Genomic DNA, 19,117 nt, shown 5'->3' with positions numbered 1-19,117 from the left:
CTGATATTCCACTGTGCCTCCTTGACACTGTGCCTCCTCCATAGAATGGCTCAAGCCAACAGGATCTGGCCATTCTATGAAAGAATGATACATAAGGTATGATTTTCTTTAATCATCACCATAATCTTAGAACTGCAGAGCTGGATGGGACTCTATGGATCATTGAGTCTAACCTCTATCAAGGAGGCACAATGAGGAAACTTCTGGTTTTAAAGCCTAAACCACTGAGATATCCAGCAGCTCTTTGTCCATAACATTTAGCTATCTCTATAAAGAACTCATTGAAGCTCAACATTTCCTGTGACTCTAGTTGTCATCATCTAGATGGATAATGAACATTTATTTTATTTTTCAAGTAGTAATTAAGATGCACTTTTTGACTATTTTAACAAACAGAATGGTAGTCGCAGATCAGCACGGACCAATAATTAAATAATTACAAATACTAATTGATATTTTTTCAATTAATATTTTTGGTCAAAATCCTATTGCTCTAAAATGCTCACCAAGTCATCTGGAATAAATTCAACACAACAAAATACAAAAATTAAAGATATCCATGCACTTTAACCTTAGCATACATAAGAGTGCAATCTTAACTAGTCATGATGGCCAAGGGTCAATATGAGGTGAGACTATTACCCTAAAGCTGTTCTGAATCCAAACCCTTCTTATCCAGGGATACTGTAACTTACCTAGGACTACCTTCACCTTGGCCTCACTTTGTACCACCATCATAGTTGTGTGCCTAGAATGAAGAAAATTTGGATCCCACGCAACCCAACTTCATCCTTGCTCTACCCATTTGGCTCTTTTGCTGACAGATCTCAGCCAGCAGAAAGTTCTACTGTCAGATTCTTCTTCTGGACATTCTCTGAGATGAGCCAACAAAAGGTGGCTTTGCTTGCATAAGAGCATTTGTGCCTGCAAAAGGAGATTTCAGAAGAGAGTTCTGCCTATTACAAAACCTCTTCAGCTGGGACATCTCAGATTGCATTGTTAAATGGGAATAAGTACCATCAATGACATTAGGAATCCCAAATTAATATTCTTCTTTGCCTGTGACTCCCCCCCAGCAAAACTCCTTAGATTTCAGTGCTATGAATTAAGTTTACTGTTCCAAAATTTGAAAGGACAGAAGCATCCGTGAATAAGTATTGAACCAACATGTAATATCTAATTTATGGCTACCTCCGTAATATTTTTGAAGTACATGAGATGTTGAAGCCAAGTCTGCTGACACCTAGTCTAATAGCCAATCCACTTTATTCCACTGGCTTTCATATCTTGAACCACTCTTACTGTGTAGCAAATATTTTGAAACAACTTTATTTAACACTTGCTGTGGAGAAAGGGAAAGTCACCAAAAATATAGCAATGCCTTTAAATAAATACAATTCCACTTCTCAAAAATAGAGCACATACATAATGAAAGAACTCTACTTTTCTAGAGAGCTCCACTTGAACAGATTTGACTTAGTCTTGCCTTCTCCTGAGGGAGATGAGTTTGTGAGACAGCCCATCATCATAGAATTTGTCTGGTTATGGCAGCAGTTGAAGAAGGAATTTCCCCCAGTCTGTTGAAGCCATTAGAGCCATGACTGGGCAAACAGAGCACAATTTCTCAGCAACTGGTGGTTAAGATGGCTGTGATTAGCACTGCAGCTCAGGACACCCCTTAGTTAGCAGGAAGAGCAAAATGTTCTTCAAAGCCAATAGAAGAAACGTTCTTCAAAACCAATATTTTGGGTTCTAGTGTTGTTTTCTCTCTGTTGATGGAGACTGGGCCATTTCCCTCTGTGCTTCTTCCTCTTCCTCTGGCCACCTTACACTTGGAATTTTCCCAGTGGGAAAAAACAGATAATTGTTGGAATATTTAATATTTGTTGTGGAGAAAGGCAAATTCACCAAAATATAGTAACACCTTTAAATAAATACATCCCGCCTTTTAATAAAAATAATGCACATGTATAAGGAAAGACGTGGTGGCGCTGAGGGTTAAACCACAGAAGCCTCTGTGCTGCAAGGTCAGAAGACCAGCAGTCATAAGATCAAATCCATGCTACGGAGTGAGCTCCCGTTGCTTCTCCCAGCTCCTGCCAACCTAGCAGTTTGAAAGCATGCAAATGCGAGTAGATAAATGGGTACCACCATGGTGGGAAGGTAACAGCATTCCATGTCTAGTCGCGCTGGTCACGTGACCATGGACATTGTCTTTGGACAAACGCTGGCTCTACGGCTTGGAAATGGGGATGAGCACCGCCCCCTAGAGTTGTACACGACTGAACTAAATGTCAAGGGGAACCTTTACCTTTACCCTTATAAGGAAAACATTCCACTCATTCATCAAGTATCTGGATTGGTCACAGAGATTGGGAAAACCTGTATGTATAATATTGGTAACTCACGGAAAAAGTGTGTCCATGACATTGCAGATCATGATTAAGTCTATGTCAAGGCTTTCCCCAAAGATTTCAGGGGACTGCTGGCTAGTAGTGATAAATGCCATGAGGAGATTGAATGGGATATGTTGTACCTGTCCAGTCTGTTACAGGTGGCACTTTATGTGCATGAGAAAAAAAGATGCATTTTGCCCAGCTTTGGACCACTTCAAGAAGTGCCAAGCAGAGTCTAAACACCACATTCCATTCCTAATTGCTCATCAGCAGAGGCTCTCATGAGAACTGAAAGGAGGGGCTGTAATAAGTTACACTTTGAGGGTGAAATTGCTGGACAAAGTACTTGAACCTGATTGGATAACAACATGTTGGGGGAACAGAAATTTAGATCTAGAAAGAAGTTAGGTTCTTAGACTCTTCAAATGCTTTTTGCCATTGTAGAGACTTAGCCATGATTACTTAACTAGAAAATAGTGTTAGGTAGAAATAGCCAGCTTTTATTATTTTATGGGGTTTGCTTTCACGTAGAGCTCACTTTATCTGAATAGGAATTGCTTGATGCTTTTGGATTGTTTGAAGCTGTACAACTTGCCTTTTAAAATTCTTTTGTGTGTGTTTAGTCGTTTAGTCGTGTCCGACTCTTCGTGACCCCATGGACCAGAGCACGCCAGGCCCTCCTGTCTTCTACTGCCTCCCGGAGTTGTGTCAGGTTCATGTTGGTTGCTTCGCAGACACTGTCCAGCCATCTCATCCTTGGTCGTCCCCTTCTCCTCTTGCCATCACACCTTCCTAACATCAAGGTTTTTTCCAAGGACTCTTTTCTTCTCATGAGATGGCCAAAGTACTGGAGCCTCAGCTTCAGGATCTGTCCTTCAAGTGAGCATTCAGGGTTGATTTCCTTTAGAACTGATAGGTTTGTTCTCCTTGCAGTCCAGGGGATTCTCAAGAGCCTCCTCCAGCACCACAATTCAAATTCTTTTACCTTTTTAATAAACATTTTAATATTTTGCCAAGCTGTGATCCTTGCGGGAAAAAGGGTTGACTGTCTAAAGAAGGTGCCTGGCCAGATGGCTACATTCACTACATTTAAGTATTTTGTGTGGTCTACCTTTTCTGGTTGGTGTACTAGGCATAAAGTACACAATCAGGAGAATTTCTGTCTCAGGTGACAGGGACAGGTGAAAACCTAGGTTAGAACCTTGCCCATAGTTTCTAATGCATGTATCCTCTGGGTTTTCACTCATCCTGAGGTTCAAAAGGTGGTGGGAGATAGGAACTATAGTGGCTTCTTTGCCAAGTGGAATACTCTCAAGAGGGATTCCCTACAAACACATTTTTAGAATCTTTCTAAGTGCTTCTAAGGTCCTCAAGAGTAGAATTTGAGAAAGTTACTTTTGGGGACCACAAGTTCCTCCAATCTGCATGACCAAGTTGGATTTCAGGAGACGTAGCTGAAGAAGTAAGTTTGCTAAGGTCACCTCCAGAATAAGGAAGGATTGTGCACCTAGATTCAGTTTATGGCAGAGGAAGAGTGATTTCTGAAGGAAGAAAGAGATTTTGGCACATCAGAGCTTTGTTCTCTTGCCGATATAAAGTCTCCTTTATAAACAATCCATTGACAGAGTTCTGGTTTTCTTCACAAACATTTGTCTGTTGCCCACCATCATCTTCAGAGCTTCTTTAACCTCCTTGTTCCTTAAGCTATAGATCATTGGATTGAGCAGTGGAGTAACAACTGCATAAAAGAAGGATGCCACCTTGTCCAGCTCTGAGGATGAAGGAGAGATGGGTCGTACATATATGAAAATAACCGTAGCATAGTAAATTACTACCACTGCGAGGTGTGAGGCACAGGTAGAGAAGGCTTTCCGCCTTCCAGTGGCTGATGGGATGTGGAGGATGGTTGAGATTATGAAGGTGTAGGATATCATGGTGAGTAAGCAGGTGCTGAGGATGACAAGAGAAGCTAGCACTGAGACCATGGTAGAGCTGAGTAAGGCATTGTCACAGGACCGCCTCAAGAGGGGTCCTGCATCACAAAAGAAGTGGTGGATCACCTTTGGCCCACAAAATGAGAGCTGGGATATCAATACAATTGGGAGCAAAGGAGCTAGGAAACCGCCCACCCAGGCTGCTGTAACTAGCCAGGTGGTTGTTTGTAGATTCATAAGGGCTGGATAATGCAGAGGGTGGCATATGGCCAAGAAGCGGTCATAAGCCATAGTAGCCAAAAGAAAACACTCAGTGGAGCCCAAAGCAAAGAAAAGGTAGAGCTGAGCAATGCAGCCTGCCACAGTGATTGGACTTCCACCGCCCAGGAAGCTTTCTAGCATTTTCGGCACCGTGGAAGTAGTGTACCAGATCTCCATGAATGAGAAATTGCCAAGGAAGTAGTACATGGGGCGCTGTAGTTTACGGTTTGCCTTGATAACTGAAATGATGACCATATTGGACGTGATAGTGAGGATGTATGTCAACAAGATGAGGGTGAAAGCCAGCATGCGGAGCTGTGGAGAAGCAGGGAATGCCAGGATGACGAACATCTTCACCACACTCCTGTTGGCAGATTCCATGTTGGCATCATTTCTGGTTGATGAAGACATGGGGAAGAAAAGAAGAAGAGGGAAAACAAGAACATTAAAACTGTGACATGGGTGGCTTATGTAGCTCTGATCTATATTAAGGTCATAAGGGGAATTAACAATTCCATCCCTTCACTGTGGTCTCAATCTGGATCATCCCCAACATCTGTGGTTCCCCTTCTCATAAACTGATCTGTCGATCTTAACAGTTCACAAGGTAATGAAAATTGTCGGCATCTCAGTGGCAACAATCAGTTAACAAATCCCCACCACAGTTCCTGCCTGAATTCCAATCCATGTCCTTGTGCTATATTCTTTACATGCACCATTAAGTTGCTCCTGACTTATGGCAACCTTATGAATTAATGACCTCCTGCACCTATTTTAGTCGCATGTTAGTTACATGTGTGGAGTTTGAGTTGGACAGCTCAAAAATAGGGCCATCTGAGGTCAGATGAGGTTGGTTCACATTTAAGTGGCTATAATACAGAGCTGATAAAGTACGGATCTCCTGTTTGAGCCTTTGAACAGGACATCTGTGACTCAGCATAAATAGGGACATACCAATCATTTCAGTAGAATATTGCTAGCAGGGCAACCCTATATGGCTGTATTCAGAAGGCAATCACATTGAGTTCAATGACAATTACCGAAAAGTAAATGGGAACCTGAAAGTTACATCATTCAGCATCCTCAGGATATAGAAGATTATTTTTCTAGAGAAATTGGCAAACTTGTTCCTTTATTTTATTTATTTATTTATTTATTTAATTTATATGCCGCCCACACTACCCAAAGGTCTCTGGGCGGCTTACAGCATTTAAAATACAATAAAGATATGTAACAATTAAAATACAATTAAAATATATATAAAATTGCCATCAGAATTTTTATCTCTCTCTTTGTATTCCAAATAGGAAGAAGCTCTTTAGTTCAAAGATTTTAAGTTTTCTCAGGTCAATGTAGTGGCCAGGGTTAAGTAAAAAACAACAACAACACTATACGACTATGATGCATTATTCTGATATATCATCAGATATATGTGTCCCCAATTACTATTGTCCTCAGTCATTCTAGCTTTAAAATATGCATATCAATGGTCTGATTTCTGACTGAACACAACAAAGATTCAAAAGCTTATTCATAGATCTATAGTCATGAAGATGGGTGGATGGGAAGCTTCCAAGCTAGCCAGCTAGTCAGCCAGCCAGGCAGGTAAACAGACATGAACCATCTTATATCAATGGATTTATGTTTAATTCAATGGGAGAAGTACAATATATTAATGTGCAAATTTGCCAGTAAGGCTTGCATTTTCAGCAAACTTCTCATAACAGAGTCACCGGCAACACTTCTATCTCTTTTTCATACCTATTCTACTAATCTTCAGATCTATATATTTACAAAATAGAAGGCTAGGTTGGAATACATGAAACCCTGTGGTGAGAACAGATCTGCTTATCAACCTGAACTTCTCTTTATCTTACTCTGCAAAGGGATGTCCAGCCACCAAACAACACACCATGATTCACAAATTTCAAAAGAAATTGTTGATTTGTAGGAGAACCTGAAAACAATACTGTACAGTGGAAGAGGATGCGGAGGAGAAGGTCAGTCATAGCAACACATGCAACATAAGAACATTGCAAAAGTCCTGTTGTGAATGGCACACGCAGGGCACAAACCTCACAGCCCTTTATTCTTAGTGTCTGGTATTAAAAGCACATCCTCTCAGCATGGAAGTGTTTTAAAATATGGACACTTGCAGTGCAATTCTGTTGTTTTATCTTTTATTGTTGTTGTTGTAAACTACCCAGAGTGGCCTCTGGTTAGATGGGCAGTACATTAATTAAATAAGTGAACAAGCAAACGAACAAACAAATTCTACACCGGTGCATTCAGAAATCCTTTAGTATTCCACAAGGCTTAATCTTGGCCATGTGGATAACCTTGAGGTAGCACTGCTGATAGATCTGAGATTGGCAAACTTTGCTTTAATGTCATTTAAGGTGGTGCCCTTTACTACAACTTCTGGAACTAAATTCCATAAGTGAATTCCATATTGCAGGAATAAGAAATAAATATGTAGAATGATGAATGGGGAGATGATAGATAGATAGATAGATAGATAGATAGATAGATAGATAGATAGATAGATAGATAGATAGATAGATAGATAGATAGATAGATAGATAGATAGATAGATAGATAGATAGATAGATAGATAGATAGATAGATAGATAGATAGAAAAAATGAGAAAGATATGAAAACCTGTAATAGGAGAAAACATCTTAAAAATATATATTCACCTCAATGAAGGCCAGCATCCACAGGACTCAGGTAATATATAATAATTTGTAGGTGGCAATACATCATATGAAGCTGATTAACAAAATCATTAAGTGAATCGTTGATACCTAGCTACTTAATAAAATTAATATTCTTTTTGGATAAATTTTTGGATTATTCAATATGATCTCTTTTTTCTCTACTTATCAATTGCTATCCTCATATTTCAGACTTCCTACATTTCATTAACCCCCCATCCATAGTAAGGAGCATAGTTTCAGTCAAAGAAACAGAAAATAGATTACCATTATGTGGTGGTGCTATTTCAAGTGTCTCCTCCACACACAGGAGACCTAATTCATATCTCTGAGCAATAACCTTTTGGGATATGTTTACTAACAACCAATTATTTAAACAATGTGCCAATGTGCATAATTTTTTTTTTACCTGTAGTTCATCGTCTTTGTTTACCTACTATAGATAGATGGGAAAAATTCAGGAATGGGTTACTGTTTCATGAAATAGGTCAAGAGGGTGAAAGGAGAAACAATCAGAGTCGTAGTTCCAGTGGGTTTCTCATGGTCCAGCCCTTCATTAGATTTCAAGTTGCTTGCCTGAGTTTTCAGCTTTGGCTTTGAAATAAAAAGATGCATTCAAGTTGCTAGCCCTGGCATGAATGCTTTGCTTCACAAAAAGAAATAACATTGAATTTACTCAGGGACAGACTTGGTAAATTGTAGGAACCTTAACAACAACAACACAAAAATGTGTCCCATTCTCAACATGAAGATGAGATATCTGATGAGAGCCACGGTGATTATTATTAGTCATATTCACAGTTTTTTTCGAAAGCTGACAGGACAGTGCAGTTGAATCTTACCTCAGCACTGGCTGAGTAACCTCTTGTTACCTCTGACAGCAGGCTAAGCTAGGTAGGTGAAGGCAGGTTTTGTCAGCTCTAGCACAATCAGAACAAAGCTTTGTCCTTCAAGAATGGGAACAGTTAGGAAACAGGGAGGCACTTGCTGCTGTTTCCAGCATCTGCTATCTGAAGCAGTTGCACCATCCTGCTGAAAGACAGAGCCATTCCTGAATACAAGGTTCCTAACATGATACCACCAGGCACCTCCCATTATTGTTTACCAGAGGTGCCTGCCATTCTCGATGTCTTAAAAATTTGGCACGGGTGACTGCAAAGTATCTCATTTTCACACACACACACCTATGATCTTAAGTAGGTTTCCCCAGCATGCTTCCAAGTAACATATGGGTTCAGAGGTATCTTTAGGAAAAGAAGATTATAAGTGGGTGCAGGTCAATACTATAACTTTAGAGCACACCTTGTTGTTTACCCATCTTACATAGGCTGTAGGAGTAAAAGTCTTTTAGATATCATTTCTGGGGCATTTTGTATCCATGATTAAGTTATTTTGTTTTTGCCTCCTCCTCATGGCAGTTATTATGTCCATGGCCTTTTTTAAAAATTTTAGTGTGATATCTGGTCCACAGACTGTAAAACCCCCTGTTCTAAAACTATGGGGAGCTGATAAAATAGCAATTCAAGTTGAAACACTAAGATTTGGAAATAATCCTGTCATAGTTGGAATCCAAAAACTCTACAGGCACCAGGAACAGAAATTCTGGAAGAGGAACCAGTGGCGTTATTTTTACTGACTTGCAATAATCCTTTTGTAATTTATAATTTGTATTCCATCCGGCTGTGCCACTGAGGGAGTCAAAATGATTTGGGAGGCAGCATTACCCGACTGCTTGAAGTGACAGGGAGAGAGATTCAGGAGAAATTGGTTTCTGAGCAGTGAAGCAACCAGAAACTTTAAATATCTTGTCCACAAATAGTATTTTCAGGATTTGCACCCTACCCCAGGGAGTAACATTTATTGTTGTGATGTATGTCATTTAGACAAGGTAGCAACATGCTTCCTGTTGACTGAATTCAACCCTCATTGGCCATCTTTGAGAACTCCTAGGCCTCCGTGAGAGTAAAACTCCCAGTTGTCTGAGGTTTTTTTTAACTGAAAAATATTTTTACACAAAAAGCATCTTTGTGACAAATTTATTTATTATTTTTTATTATTATTATTTTGTTTAATACATTTGTACCCTGCTCATCTAGTGCTTGAGCACTGCTCTGGGTGGCTAAGAAGTGGTAGCAATTTTGCCATTTATGGAAGGCCTCCCGTCATAATCTTAGAACTGTAAAGATAGAAGGGACCCTATGGATCATAAAGTCCAGTGCTGTCAAAGAGGCACAATGAGGAATTAAGCTCTCAACCTCTGGCTTTGCATATATATAACATATTTTTGAGGAGTATGGCAAGGTAACTGCTGGATAGCTCAGTGGTTTAGGCATCTGTATTAACTGGAAGATAAAATGGAGCTTTTTCAGTTCACTCCCATTTTCTGTTAACAAGTACCAACATCCCCTCTAAGCAGTGGAGAGATCCATTAGGACTGTAGACGACATAGCAGGACAGAAAAGTGGATGGAACATTGACAAAGATCCATTGGCTGAAATCCTCTTGCTTAGAATAGTACATCACAACTAGAGTAGGCTCATTGAATCAATGGAACTTATCTCTGACCAAATCCCCATTGATTCAGTAGACTTCCTCTAGTTGAGATTTACTATGCTATGCAGCAGGATTTTAGCCATTGCAGCAATCTTTGTGATACATACACCTGACATATAATATTTTTCAAAAAAAATCACTCATCATTGGTATATGCATGTTACTGTTTTTTCAATAACACTTTAAACATTCTCTCTGTCGTTTTATGTAAATCCTGCAGTTTATTATGAGAAATGAAAGAACTTCACATCTTATTCACAACAATTAATCCCATCCACAAACATTTACCAAAGAGGTCCTCATAAGGTGCTATTGGAACCTTCCCATTTAGCCCTCAATCAAGCTGGAGCTGTATTGGGTACATTTTAAGATTTCTAGTTGTTACTTTTAATAGGGCATGAATTAACAACAGTCTAGTAGAGAGGGTCTGTATCACATGACTTTGAAAAGGGCAAGGATGGTAGATTGTCCTGCCAATTGAAGTACATCTGCATCTATTTCTCCACTTGCCTCATATCAAAAATTGCCACAGAGATGCTGCTTAAAATTGCCTTCACGGGATCACTGCTTTATCACACTAATTGACTTTATATTTAGTCACATTTAAGGTGGACCAAGAGAAGGTCCTACAGCTTAGTTTTGTCATTCAGATCTACAGATTTCAATGGAGCTATTCTTTGAAAGTAATCTAGCAAAGCTAGCTAACACCATCTAACTAGAGTAGGAATGGAATTTTATAAAGATTGCTAACTCTTACATTATCTGTGATTTAGTCCGCATCAACTCTCAATATAATATTGATAACCTTCTAAAAATGTGGGAACGTAGCTCTTCTCTTAATTCCAGCTAAGATTCTAAAATATTGTATCTCTACTTGAATTATTAGCAATCATTACTAAACTAATATTAATATAATGCAATATTAGTGAGTGGAGTGGTTCCCAACAGAAACAGCAGAGATAAAATAAGAGAGACTGAAACATAGACAAGAATGAGTTAGCTGAACATCTCTGACATGAGTATTTTAAAGTTGGAATACTATGACCTAATCTCAGTAATTGCCATTACACCACTAAAGAACATGACACCCAGAAGCCAGATATATTTCTGGAGTCAAACGTGGAAAAACACATGATTTCATACGAAAGCACTTGATCATCCAGATTTGATAGAGTTTATATTGTCTACCATATATGTGGCAAGCCGCCCAGAGTGGTAGAATATACCAGATGGGCGGGATATAAATCAAATAAATAAATAATATAATATAATATTAGTCCATACTTCTTGAGAAAGCAACACACACTGTTTTGCTGAGAGCTTCCTTGAATTCTTTATTTCTCAGGCAGTAAATGACTGGATTGAGAAGAGGTGTAAGAACAGTGTAGAAAACAGACACCAGCTTGTTGGTGTTAAAAGAGGTGAGGGTTCTTGGCCTTACATAAATGAACATGGTAGTAGAATAGAAAACAGTCACCACCACAAGGTGTGAGGTGCAAGTGGAAAAGGCCTTTTGCTTTCCTTTGGCAGATGGAATGTGCAGAATTGTGGCTATGATACAGATGTAGGTGGCAATTGTCACAGCCAGTGGGACAAGGAGAATAATCAAGGCTAGTAGGAAGTCCATGAGTTCGGCCAATGACATATCTGAGCAGGCCAAATGAAGAACTGGGGATACATCACAGAAGAAGTGGTTGATGATGTTAGGTCCACAGAAGCTCTGGCGAGCAATAAAGATCATCTTCCCTGTGGCTGTCAAAAAGCCACTCATCCACGAACCAGCTGCTAAGCATATGCAGAAGTTTTGAGTCATGATGGTAGGATAGCGTAATGGGTTGCAGACAGCAACATAGCGATCATAAGCCATAACAGTTAGAAGGACAGACTCAGTGCATGCCAAAGCCACAAAGAAATACAGCTGGGCCATGCAACCAATGAAAGAGATGTTATTTGATGTCACAAAGCTAGCCAATATCTTAGGGATAGTGACAGAAACATACCAGAGTTCCAAAAAAGAAAGATTACTTAGGAAGAGATACATAGGCTTATGAAGTTTAGCATTGATATGGGTTACTACAATGATCACTACATTAGTCATCACTGTCAGCACATAGGCAGCCAAAAAAATTATGAAGAGTGACAAGTTATGTGTCTTGGTTCCAGGAAAACCTATCAAGATGAAATCAGAGACCTGTGTCCAGTTTGCCAGTTGCATCTCAGATACTGTAACTTGCTGCCGTAGAACTGGGAAAAAAAAAATTCAGAATAAAAATTTCATAAATTTCATGCACTTGGGGTGCTCAAATTACAATAAAATTCAGAGCCCTTTGACCGTGCAGCATTTACTGTATGTCACATATGCAGGAAAATGTATAAATGTAATTGCATGTATCTGAATCTAGTACTAACTCCCAATGATATCAAAGCGAAATTTGGCAGTAAAGTACTACGTATTCTAATAGGATCCAAATTCAACTAGCTCAGACTTCTCTCTTAATGAAGACCTACTAACCACAATGGGACTTATTTCTGAATAGATGAGCCTAGAAATCTTCTCCAAATCTTGACTCAATCCATGACCCTTAATTTAATATTTTACATGTGTTTAAAAAGTCTTATGTTTTTAAAATACTGCTGTCTAAATATTTGACAGAAATTCATGAGGTGATACAATGACACTGATTTAGGTACCTTTATGGCTTTCCAGGTTATGTTGATTTGGAGGGCCACAAGTTGCCTATTTTGTAATTATGGGGGTGGGGAAAATACAAGTCTATGAGAACAATTAGACTTTAATTTACATATAATGTCTCCTTATGTGAAACATTTCTATTCTTTTGTGAAAGTTTGCTATGCATTTGTACCAGGCACTTAGCAGACTGAGTGAAAAGCCATGAGCTTTACGTCTGAGTAAACATGTACAGAGATGTACTAGAACAAATTAATGTTAGAAATACAGCAACAATGATATATTTAATGGCGGGGAGGCTTCACTCCTTTGCTGGGGTTGTGGTGGCTTGAGATGCTACTGGTGCATCAAGACATGCAGGTCTCGTACTGCTGGTGCATGGCTTTGGATTCCAACCTCTACCAATGTGCCCTGAACCTCCACACACACCTTTTTGCATACTGCCCCATTTGCATCGTTATTCCTATTACACTTAGGGTCCTACATTATATTTAATAAGTCAAATACAGTTTCTGGGAAATTGTAGAGTACAAGGTTTCTTCTACATTGTGATTGCAATCTACTGGGAATGGAGCATTGAACCTTTCCCATCTGACTATCCTTCCTGCATCATAACCATGCAGTAGCTGTGAGAGTAATACATCTTCTTTACACCATAATCAGATTATTTTATTTTCTCTCGCAGCTCCACTACTGATGTTTAATTAGACTGAAACTTTTTCTCCACATTTTAACAATCTATTGAAAAAGAAGGGAAATAAACCTATTAGAAAATGTGAGGTAGTTGCTGTCTGTCTGTCTGTCTGTCTGTCTGTCTGTCTGTCTGTCTGTCTGTCTGTCTTTCTTTCTTTCTTTCTTTCTTTCTTTCTTTCTTTCTTTCTTTCTTTCTTTCTTTCTTTCTTTCTTTCTTTCTTTCTTTCTTTCTTTCTTTCTTTCTTTCTTTCTTTCTTTCTTTCTTTCCTTGAAGTTGGATCCGGAAACTGCCTTTTGCAGACAGAGTGCCTCCCCTCTTGGAAAGTACTGTCACTGAATTCTTGTTACTGGAATAGCAATTTTCTATCCGACTAGTGTGAGAAAACATTCTCTTCTGTTCCATTTATGGATACCAGCAATGTGGTGTAAATGATATATTCTGAGAGAACGCAGAATTTAAAATACATGTGATAGAAACAGAACCACAAAGAACAAAATATAAAATTGCCCCAGAATCCAAGAGTATCTGCTGTGTGCTAATGCCCCCAATGCCATTGTTATTAAGATTATAACACATGCATGTGGAATCATAAAATTAAAGATACAGAGATATCCTCACCAATATTGGCGGTCTTCTGTTTCTGTGATGTTTTACTTACACAGAAGAGGTGATGAGACTATGGAAAGAATTCCTGTGAATATCCAGAAGACTTGTTCAGAAAGCAAAGGTTGTGAAGATAAGTTAATCCAGAAAAGAAATAAGAAAAACAGCCTGTGAGGGGAAATCTTCATGTCAGAGAGAAAGAGAATCACCATCTCTTCAGCTGGGTAATATGATCCTAGTGGCAGAGTTCTGTATATACAGAAGAGCAGAGTCCTTTGATTTAGTGAATGCTAATTTAGTCTGGCAGAGGAGCTGAATGTTGCTGACATATGGAGCTTGCTTCCACCCTCTGTAACTTTTTCCTTCCATTGATTCATTGCTGTTTGAAGAAACTCCTGAACTGCATCATCAATATAACACATTGAAATTTTCATCCAGAGATAGTCGTGCACAAGGTGGGAAAAAACACTTAGATTCGCACTATGGCCAGTAAACTCAGATTTTATTGATTGCTTCCACTCCAAACGCGAGTATCTCATTCTTCCCTCTGTTTCCAGAGAGTTCACCTGCCCTCAGGAGTGGGATCATTGCAAAGGGCGTCATGGGAAATGAGCAAGTCACTGCATCTGTTGACATATGTGGCTCTGGATTTAAGTGTGAATCAGTCACTCATGTAAAATTGCACATGCCTGAATATAGCATAACTTTAAAAAGAGCTGTAGTGCATACATTTGTATGTGTGTGCAGGTACCAGAAATGTGTAAAGGTTGCTCCAAGAGAAGGAAGTAACAGAGATGTATGTCACATATAGGTACAGGAAGGTGACATTTCAGTGGTCTGTCTTGATTCCGTCCCTCTCACCAGATGCCCTTTCTCACAGTTTTCTGAGGATGAGTGTATGTACCTAATATTGGGTGCCTGGAACAGAACAGGAGTTCTCTTGATGCACCACCCACCTCATTCTACCACACGGTACCTTCTAAACTAGCTGAGCTGGTCTCAGGTTGTGCTAGAGTCACCAGAGCTTTTCATGCTGTGAGACTTCTGTATCTGTCCTGGGATCACTTCAATATGAGTGGCTCAGAACTTCATGTCATCCATGATGACCCAAGTGATATCTGACCTCACTCATGCAACAGGTCATCTTTTAGACTTTGCTTTCTGCTCTGAGCAGGTTGAGCATGATCTGGGTGTATATGAGTAGCTGCAGATTTGTGGTCACATCACTATCTCATGGAGTTGAGATTCACTGGAACTCTGAACATCTGCAAACATGGAGGGATCCATTATGGTGGTCCAACCCAGGACATTCACAGATCCACATAGTCACTTTAGCAGGTGATCTGCTTGGTTGGTTGGTTGGTTGGTTGGTTGGTTGGTTGGTTGGTTGGTTGGTTGGTTGGTTGGTTGGTTGGTTGGTTGGTTGGTTGGTTGGTTGGTTTACAGCAGTGGTTCTTAACCTTTGTTACTCAGGTGTTTTTGAACTGCAACTCCCAGAAACCCCAGCCAGCACAGCTGGTGGTGAAGGCTTCTGGGAGTTGCAGTCCAAAAACACCTGAGTAACCCAAGGTTAAGAACCTCTGGTTTACAGTATATGCCACCTTTCTCCCAAGGTGGCCCACAACAGATAAAGCAACAACATTTAAATAGCTCTATATAAATAGCATTTAAAACAAAAGCTAAACATATCTTAAGATTAAAAAATGTAATTTAAAAACAGTTCAAAAACAATTAAAACCTGACTGATCCTTTGGAATTAGGAAATGACCAGGGCAGTAGCCACAATCTTTCCTATCTGATTCCCATTCTGAGAGGGGGGGGGCAGCTAGCGCCCCAGAATGCTTTGGAATTGTCAAGTGACTATTACATTTACTCCCATGAAAGGAAGATAAGGATCATTATATAACTTGTGAAGAATTTGGAACAACTTGCAGATAAAATCACTCAGATCCACTCTCATTGGAACAGTGTAGTTGATCCTGTTCCTGTAGATGCAACTAGGGCTGCTTCTTTCAGTAGATTAATGGAATCATTTTAATTTGCCTGAGGATACAGGCACGATCTCTGGAGAGATGCATGCTACCATATGTAGACATGCACTACATATGTACAGTATTTCTACATAGACACAGGGACTGCTTTTTAGTATAAAACTATTTTTAGTTCAAGTCTACACACAATGTTTACAAAGAGCTAAATAAGCCCCCCCTTCCACCCAACAAGCAGGATAAAGTTCAAATACAATACAGTGGTGCCTCGCTTGATAAGGATAATCTGTTCCAGCAAAATCGCTGTAGAATGAAATCCTCGTCAACAAAATGAAAAAGCCCATTGAAATGCATTGAAAACTGCTCAATGCGTTCCAATGGGCGAAATACCTCAGTGTCCAGCAAAGATCCTCCATACGGCGGCCATTTTCTGGTGCTTGTAATGTGAGGAATCCGTCCTAAGCACAGCAGGGAGCCATTTTTAAACAGCGGGTGGCCATTTTGAAATCCGACGATCAGCTGTTTTCTGATCGTTGTAAAGCGAAAAATCAGTTCCCGAAGCAGGGAACCGATCATCAGCAAGCAATTTTTCCCATTTAAAACACCGTTTTGCGATTGCAAAAGTGATTGCAAAAACTTCATCATTAAGCAATTTCCTCATCTAACGAGGTAATTGTCAAGCGGGACACCACTGTAATAGCCTAAAGGAAAATATCCGTTCCCACATCTATGGCTATGTATGTGAAAGCATATACAGTGGTGCCCTGCTTGACGATTACCTCATTAAACTAGGAAATTGCTTAACGATGAAGTTTTTGCAATTGCTTTTGTGATTGCAAAACAATGTTTTAAATGGGAAAAATCGCTTCTCGATGATTGGTTCCCTGCTTCAGGAACCGATTTTTTGCTTTACGACGATCAGAAAACAGCTGATCGTCGGATTTCAAAATGGCCACCCGCTGTTTAAAAATGGCTCCCCGCTGTGCTTAGGACAGATTTCTCACATTACAGGCACCAGAAAATGGCTGCCCTATGGAGGATCTTTGCTGGACACTGAGGTATTTCACCCATTGGAACGCATTGAGTGGTTTTCAATGCGTTTCAATGGGCTTTTTCATTTTGCTTGACAAGGATTTCATTCTACAGTGATTTTGCTGGAACAGACTAGTCTCATCAAGCAAGGCACCACTGTATATGTAGAACATCCTCAGTACTAAAGCATACATGCAGTAAACAGTTTTGCAGTACTAGCCTAAGTGCCTGCTTGGCCCATGCAGTGCTTTCCTGAGAGCAACCTTGAATTCTTGATTCCTGAAGCAGTAGATGATTGGATTGAGAAGTGGTGTCAGAACAGTGTACATAACAGATATCAGCTTGTTGGAGTCAAAGGAGATGAGGGCTTTTGGCCTTGCATATATGAAAAGAGAGGCAGCATAGAAAATTGTCACAACCAGAAGATGTGACGCACATGTAGAAAAAGCCTTTTGCTTCCCTTTGGCTGAAGGCATGTGAAGAACAGCAGAGATTATGAAGATGTAGGACACAATTATCACAGCAAGTGGAACAGGGAGAATGAGCAATGCCAGCAAGAAGTCCATGAGTTCAGCCAATGACATATCAGTGCAGGCTAGATTGAGAAGTGGGGAGACATCACAGAAGAAGTGGTTGATGATGTTAGGTCTACAATAACTCAGGCGTGAGATGAAGAAGACTTTCCACATGGCTATGAAGAAGCCACTAATCCACGAACCAACTGCCAAGCGGATACATAGTTCTCGTCTCATAATGGAAGGATAGCGTAAGGGATTGCATATAGCCACATAGCGGTCGTAAGCCATGACAGCTAGCAGGACACTCTCGGTGCATGCCAGAGCCAGGAAAAAGTACAACTGACCCATGCAACCAGCAAAAGAGATATATTTATTTTCTGTCACAAAGCCTGTAAGCATTTTTGGAACAGTGACAGAAACATAGCAGATTTCCAGGAAAGAAAGATGACTTAGGAAAAGGTACATAGGCTTATGAAGTGTGACATTCACCTGGATTAATACAATGATCGCCACATTCTCTGTTATTGTCAACACATACATGAGCAGGAAAAGAATAAATAGTGACATCTGAAGTCCAAGGCTTCCAGGAAAACCAACCAGGAGAAATACTTGTGTTCTGTTCCCCCACTGCATTCTGAAAAATAGAATGTTGCAGAGCTGAAATAAATATTCAAACTAAAATTAACAAGTGGTAAAAATTTGGATTTTTAGCATCAAAGAGTCACATTCTGAACTTGCAGTTAATTACTAACAGAGATAAATTAACTTCTAATCAACTTTCTTGACTATTGGAAACAGTACCATTATATAAAGATATGTAAGAACAAACCATAAAAATTATAGCACAAATTATATACTCTGCAAGTTCAGAAGCCCAGTTATCTATTGAACTCTTTAAATGTTTTGGAAAATAAGCCATTAGTTTCTGTAAAGTTATGGAGACGGTTATGAATATTTTAACTGACAAAGGAATGAAATGATCTACAGTACACTGGCTCTTTCATACAGCTTCTGAGATATCTGTGAGAGGTCAGTAGGAAAAATATCACAAATGAGTGAGGTTCTCATACTCTATGTAGTGTCAGGTTGTAATAAGTAGTTAAAAGATATATGTGTATCTAGTTAAATCTGAGACACTAAGACAGTTGGAGATTGTAGGGAACTAAGAACAGAAAGAGGTGGTATTGTCAGTCTATGAGTAGATCTGAAATTACTTCAATCTTAGAATGATTTCAGGAGATTGAAAGGCTATGCTCTTTCCTTCCTTCCTTCCTTCCTTCCTTCCTTCCTTCCTTCCTTCCTTCCTTCCTTCCTTCCTTCCTTCCTTCCTTCCTTCCTTCCTTCCTTCCTTCCTTCCTTCCTTCCTTCCTCAAATTTTCTTTATTTTTGAAGATTTATCTGCAGTCAGATAACTCAAGACAGAAATCTCATGGGAAATCTCAGTGATCTCTAGAATATCTCATAGAGAATTTCCAAAAGGGTGCAGATATTAGAAATGCCTTTCCTGTATAGGAATGGGTGATTCCTGTGCAGCTACTGCAAAATCCTGTGGTGTATTTGGCAATTCCAGCATAGAGTTTGAACGTTCCCCCATCATAACTCTATTTAGTGCCATCACCAAATTAAAATTTATAATTGATCCCCTTTACCATATCTCATTTTGATCTTACTATTTTAAAAATGGCATGTTTAGAAGGTTTAATGTCCTAAAGAGATATGTCATTATGCTAC

At 39.5% G+C, this 19,117-nt stretch overlaps 3 protein-coding genes across 3 annotated transcripts; all 3 read right to left on the bottom strand.

Annotated features, from left to right (window-relative positions):
• Positions 1-1,208: 1,208 nt before the first annotated feature.
• Positions 1,209-5,537, bottom strand: LOC110091057 (olfactory receptor 6F1-like). The gene has a single exon (XM_078378055.1). The coding sequence runs from the start codon at positions 5,000-5,002 to the stop codon at positions 4,001-4,003; it is 1,002 nt and encodes a 333-aa protein (XP_078234181.1). The 5' UTR covers positions 5,003-5,537; the 3' UTR covers positions 1,209-4,000.
• Positions 5,538-7,078: 1,541 nt separating this feature from the next.
• LOC140708245 (olfactory receptor 6B1-like) lies at positions 7,079-13,015 on the bottom strand. The gene has a single exon (XM_078378053.1). It carries the CDS (start codon positions 12,075-12,077, stop codon positions 11,136-11,138), a length of 942 nt encoding a protein of 313 aa, XP_078234179.1. The 5' UTR covers positions 12,078-13,015; the 3' UTR covers positions 7,079-11,135.
• Positions 13,016-13,361: 346 nt separating this feature from the next.
• On the bottom strand, positions 13,362-18,019 carry LOC110091059 (olfactory receptor 6A2-like). Its single transcript, XM_020815033.3, has one exon. It carries the CDS (start codon positions 18,017-18,019, stop codon positions 17,084-17,086), a length of 936 nt encoding a protein of 311 aa, XP_020670692.3. The 3' UTR covers positions 13,362-17,083.
• Between the last annotated feature and the right edge of the window lie 1,098 nt (positions 18,020-19,117).

This window comes from Pogona vitticeps, chromosome 6 (genome assembly GCF_051106095.1).
Source record: "Pogona vitticeps strain Pit_001003342236 chromosome 6, PviZW2.1, whole genome shotgun sequence".
Lineage (NCBI taxonomy): Eukaryota > Metazoa > Chordata > Lepidosauria > Squamata > Agamidae > Pogona > Pogona vitticeps.
Note: the sequence above shows the minus strand (reverse complement) of the source record. Positions and strands in the feature narration are given on the sequence as shown.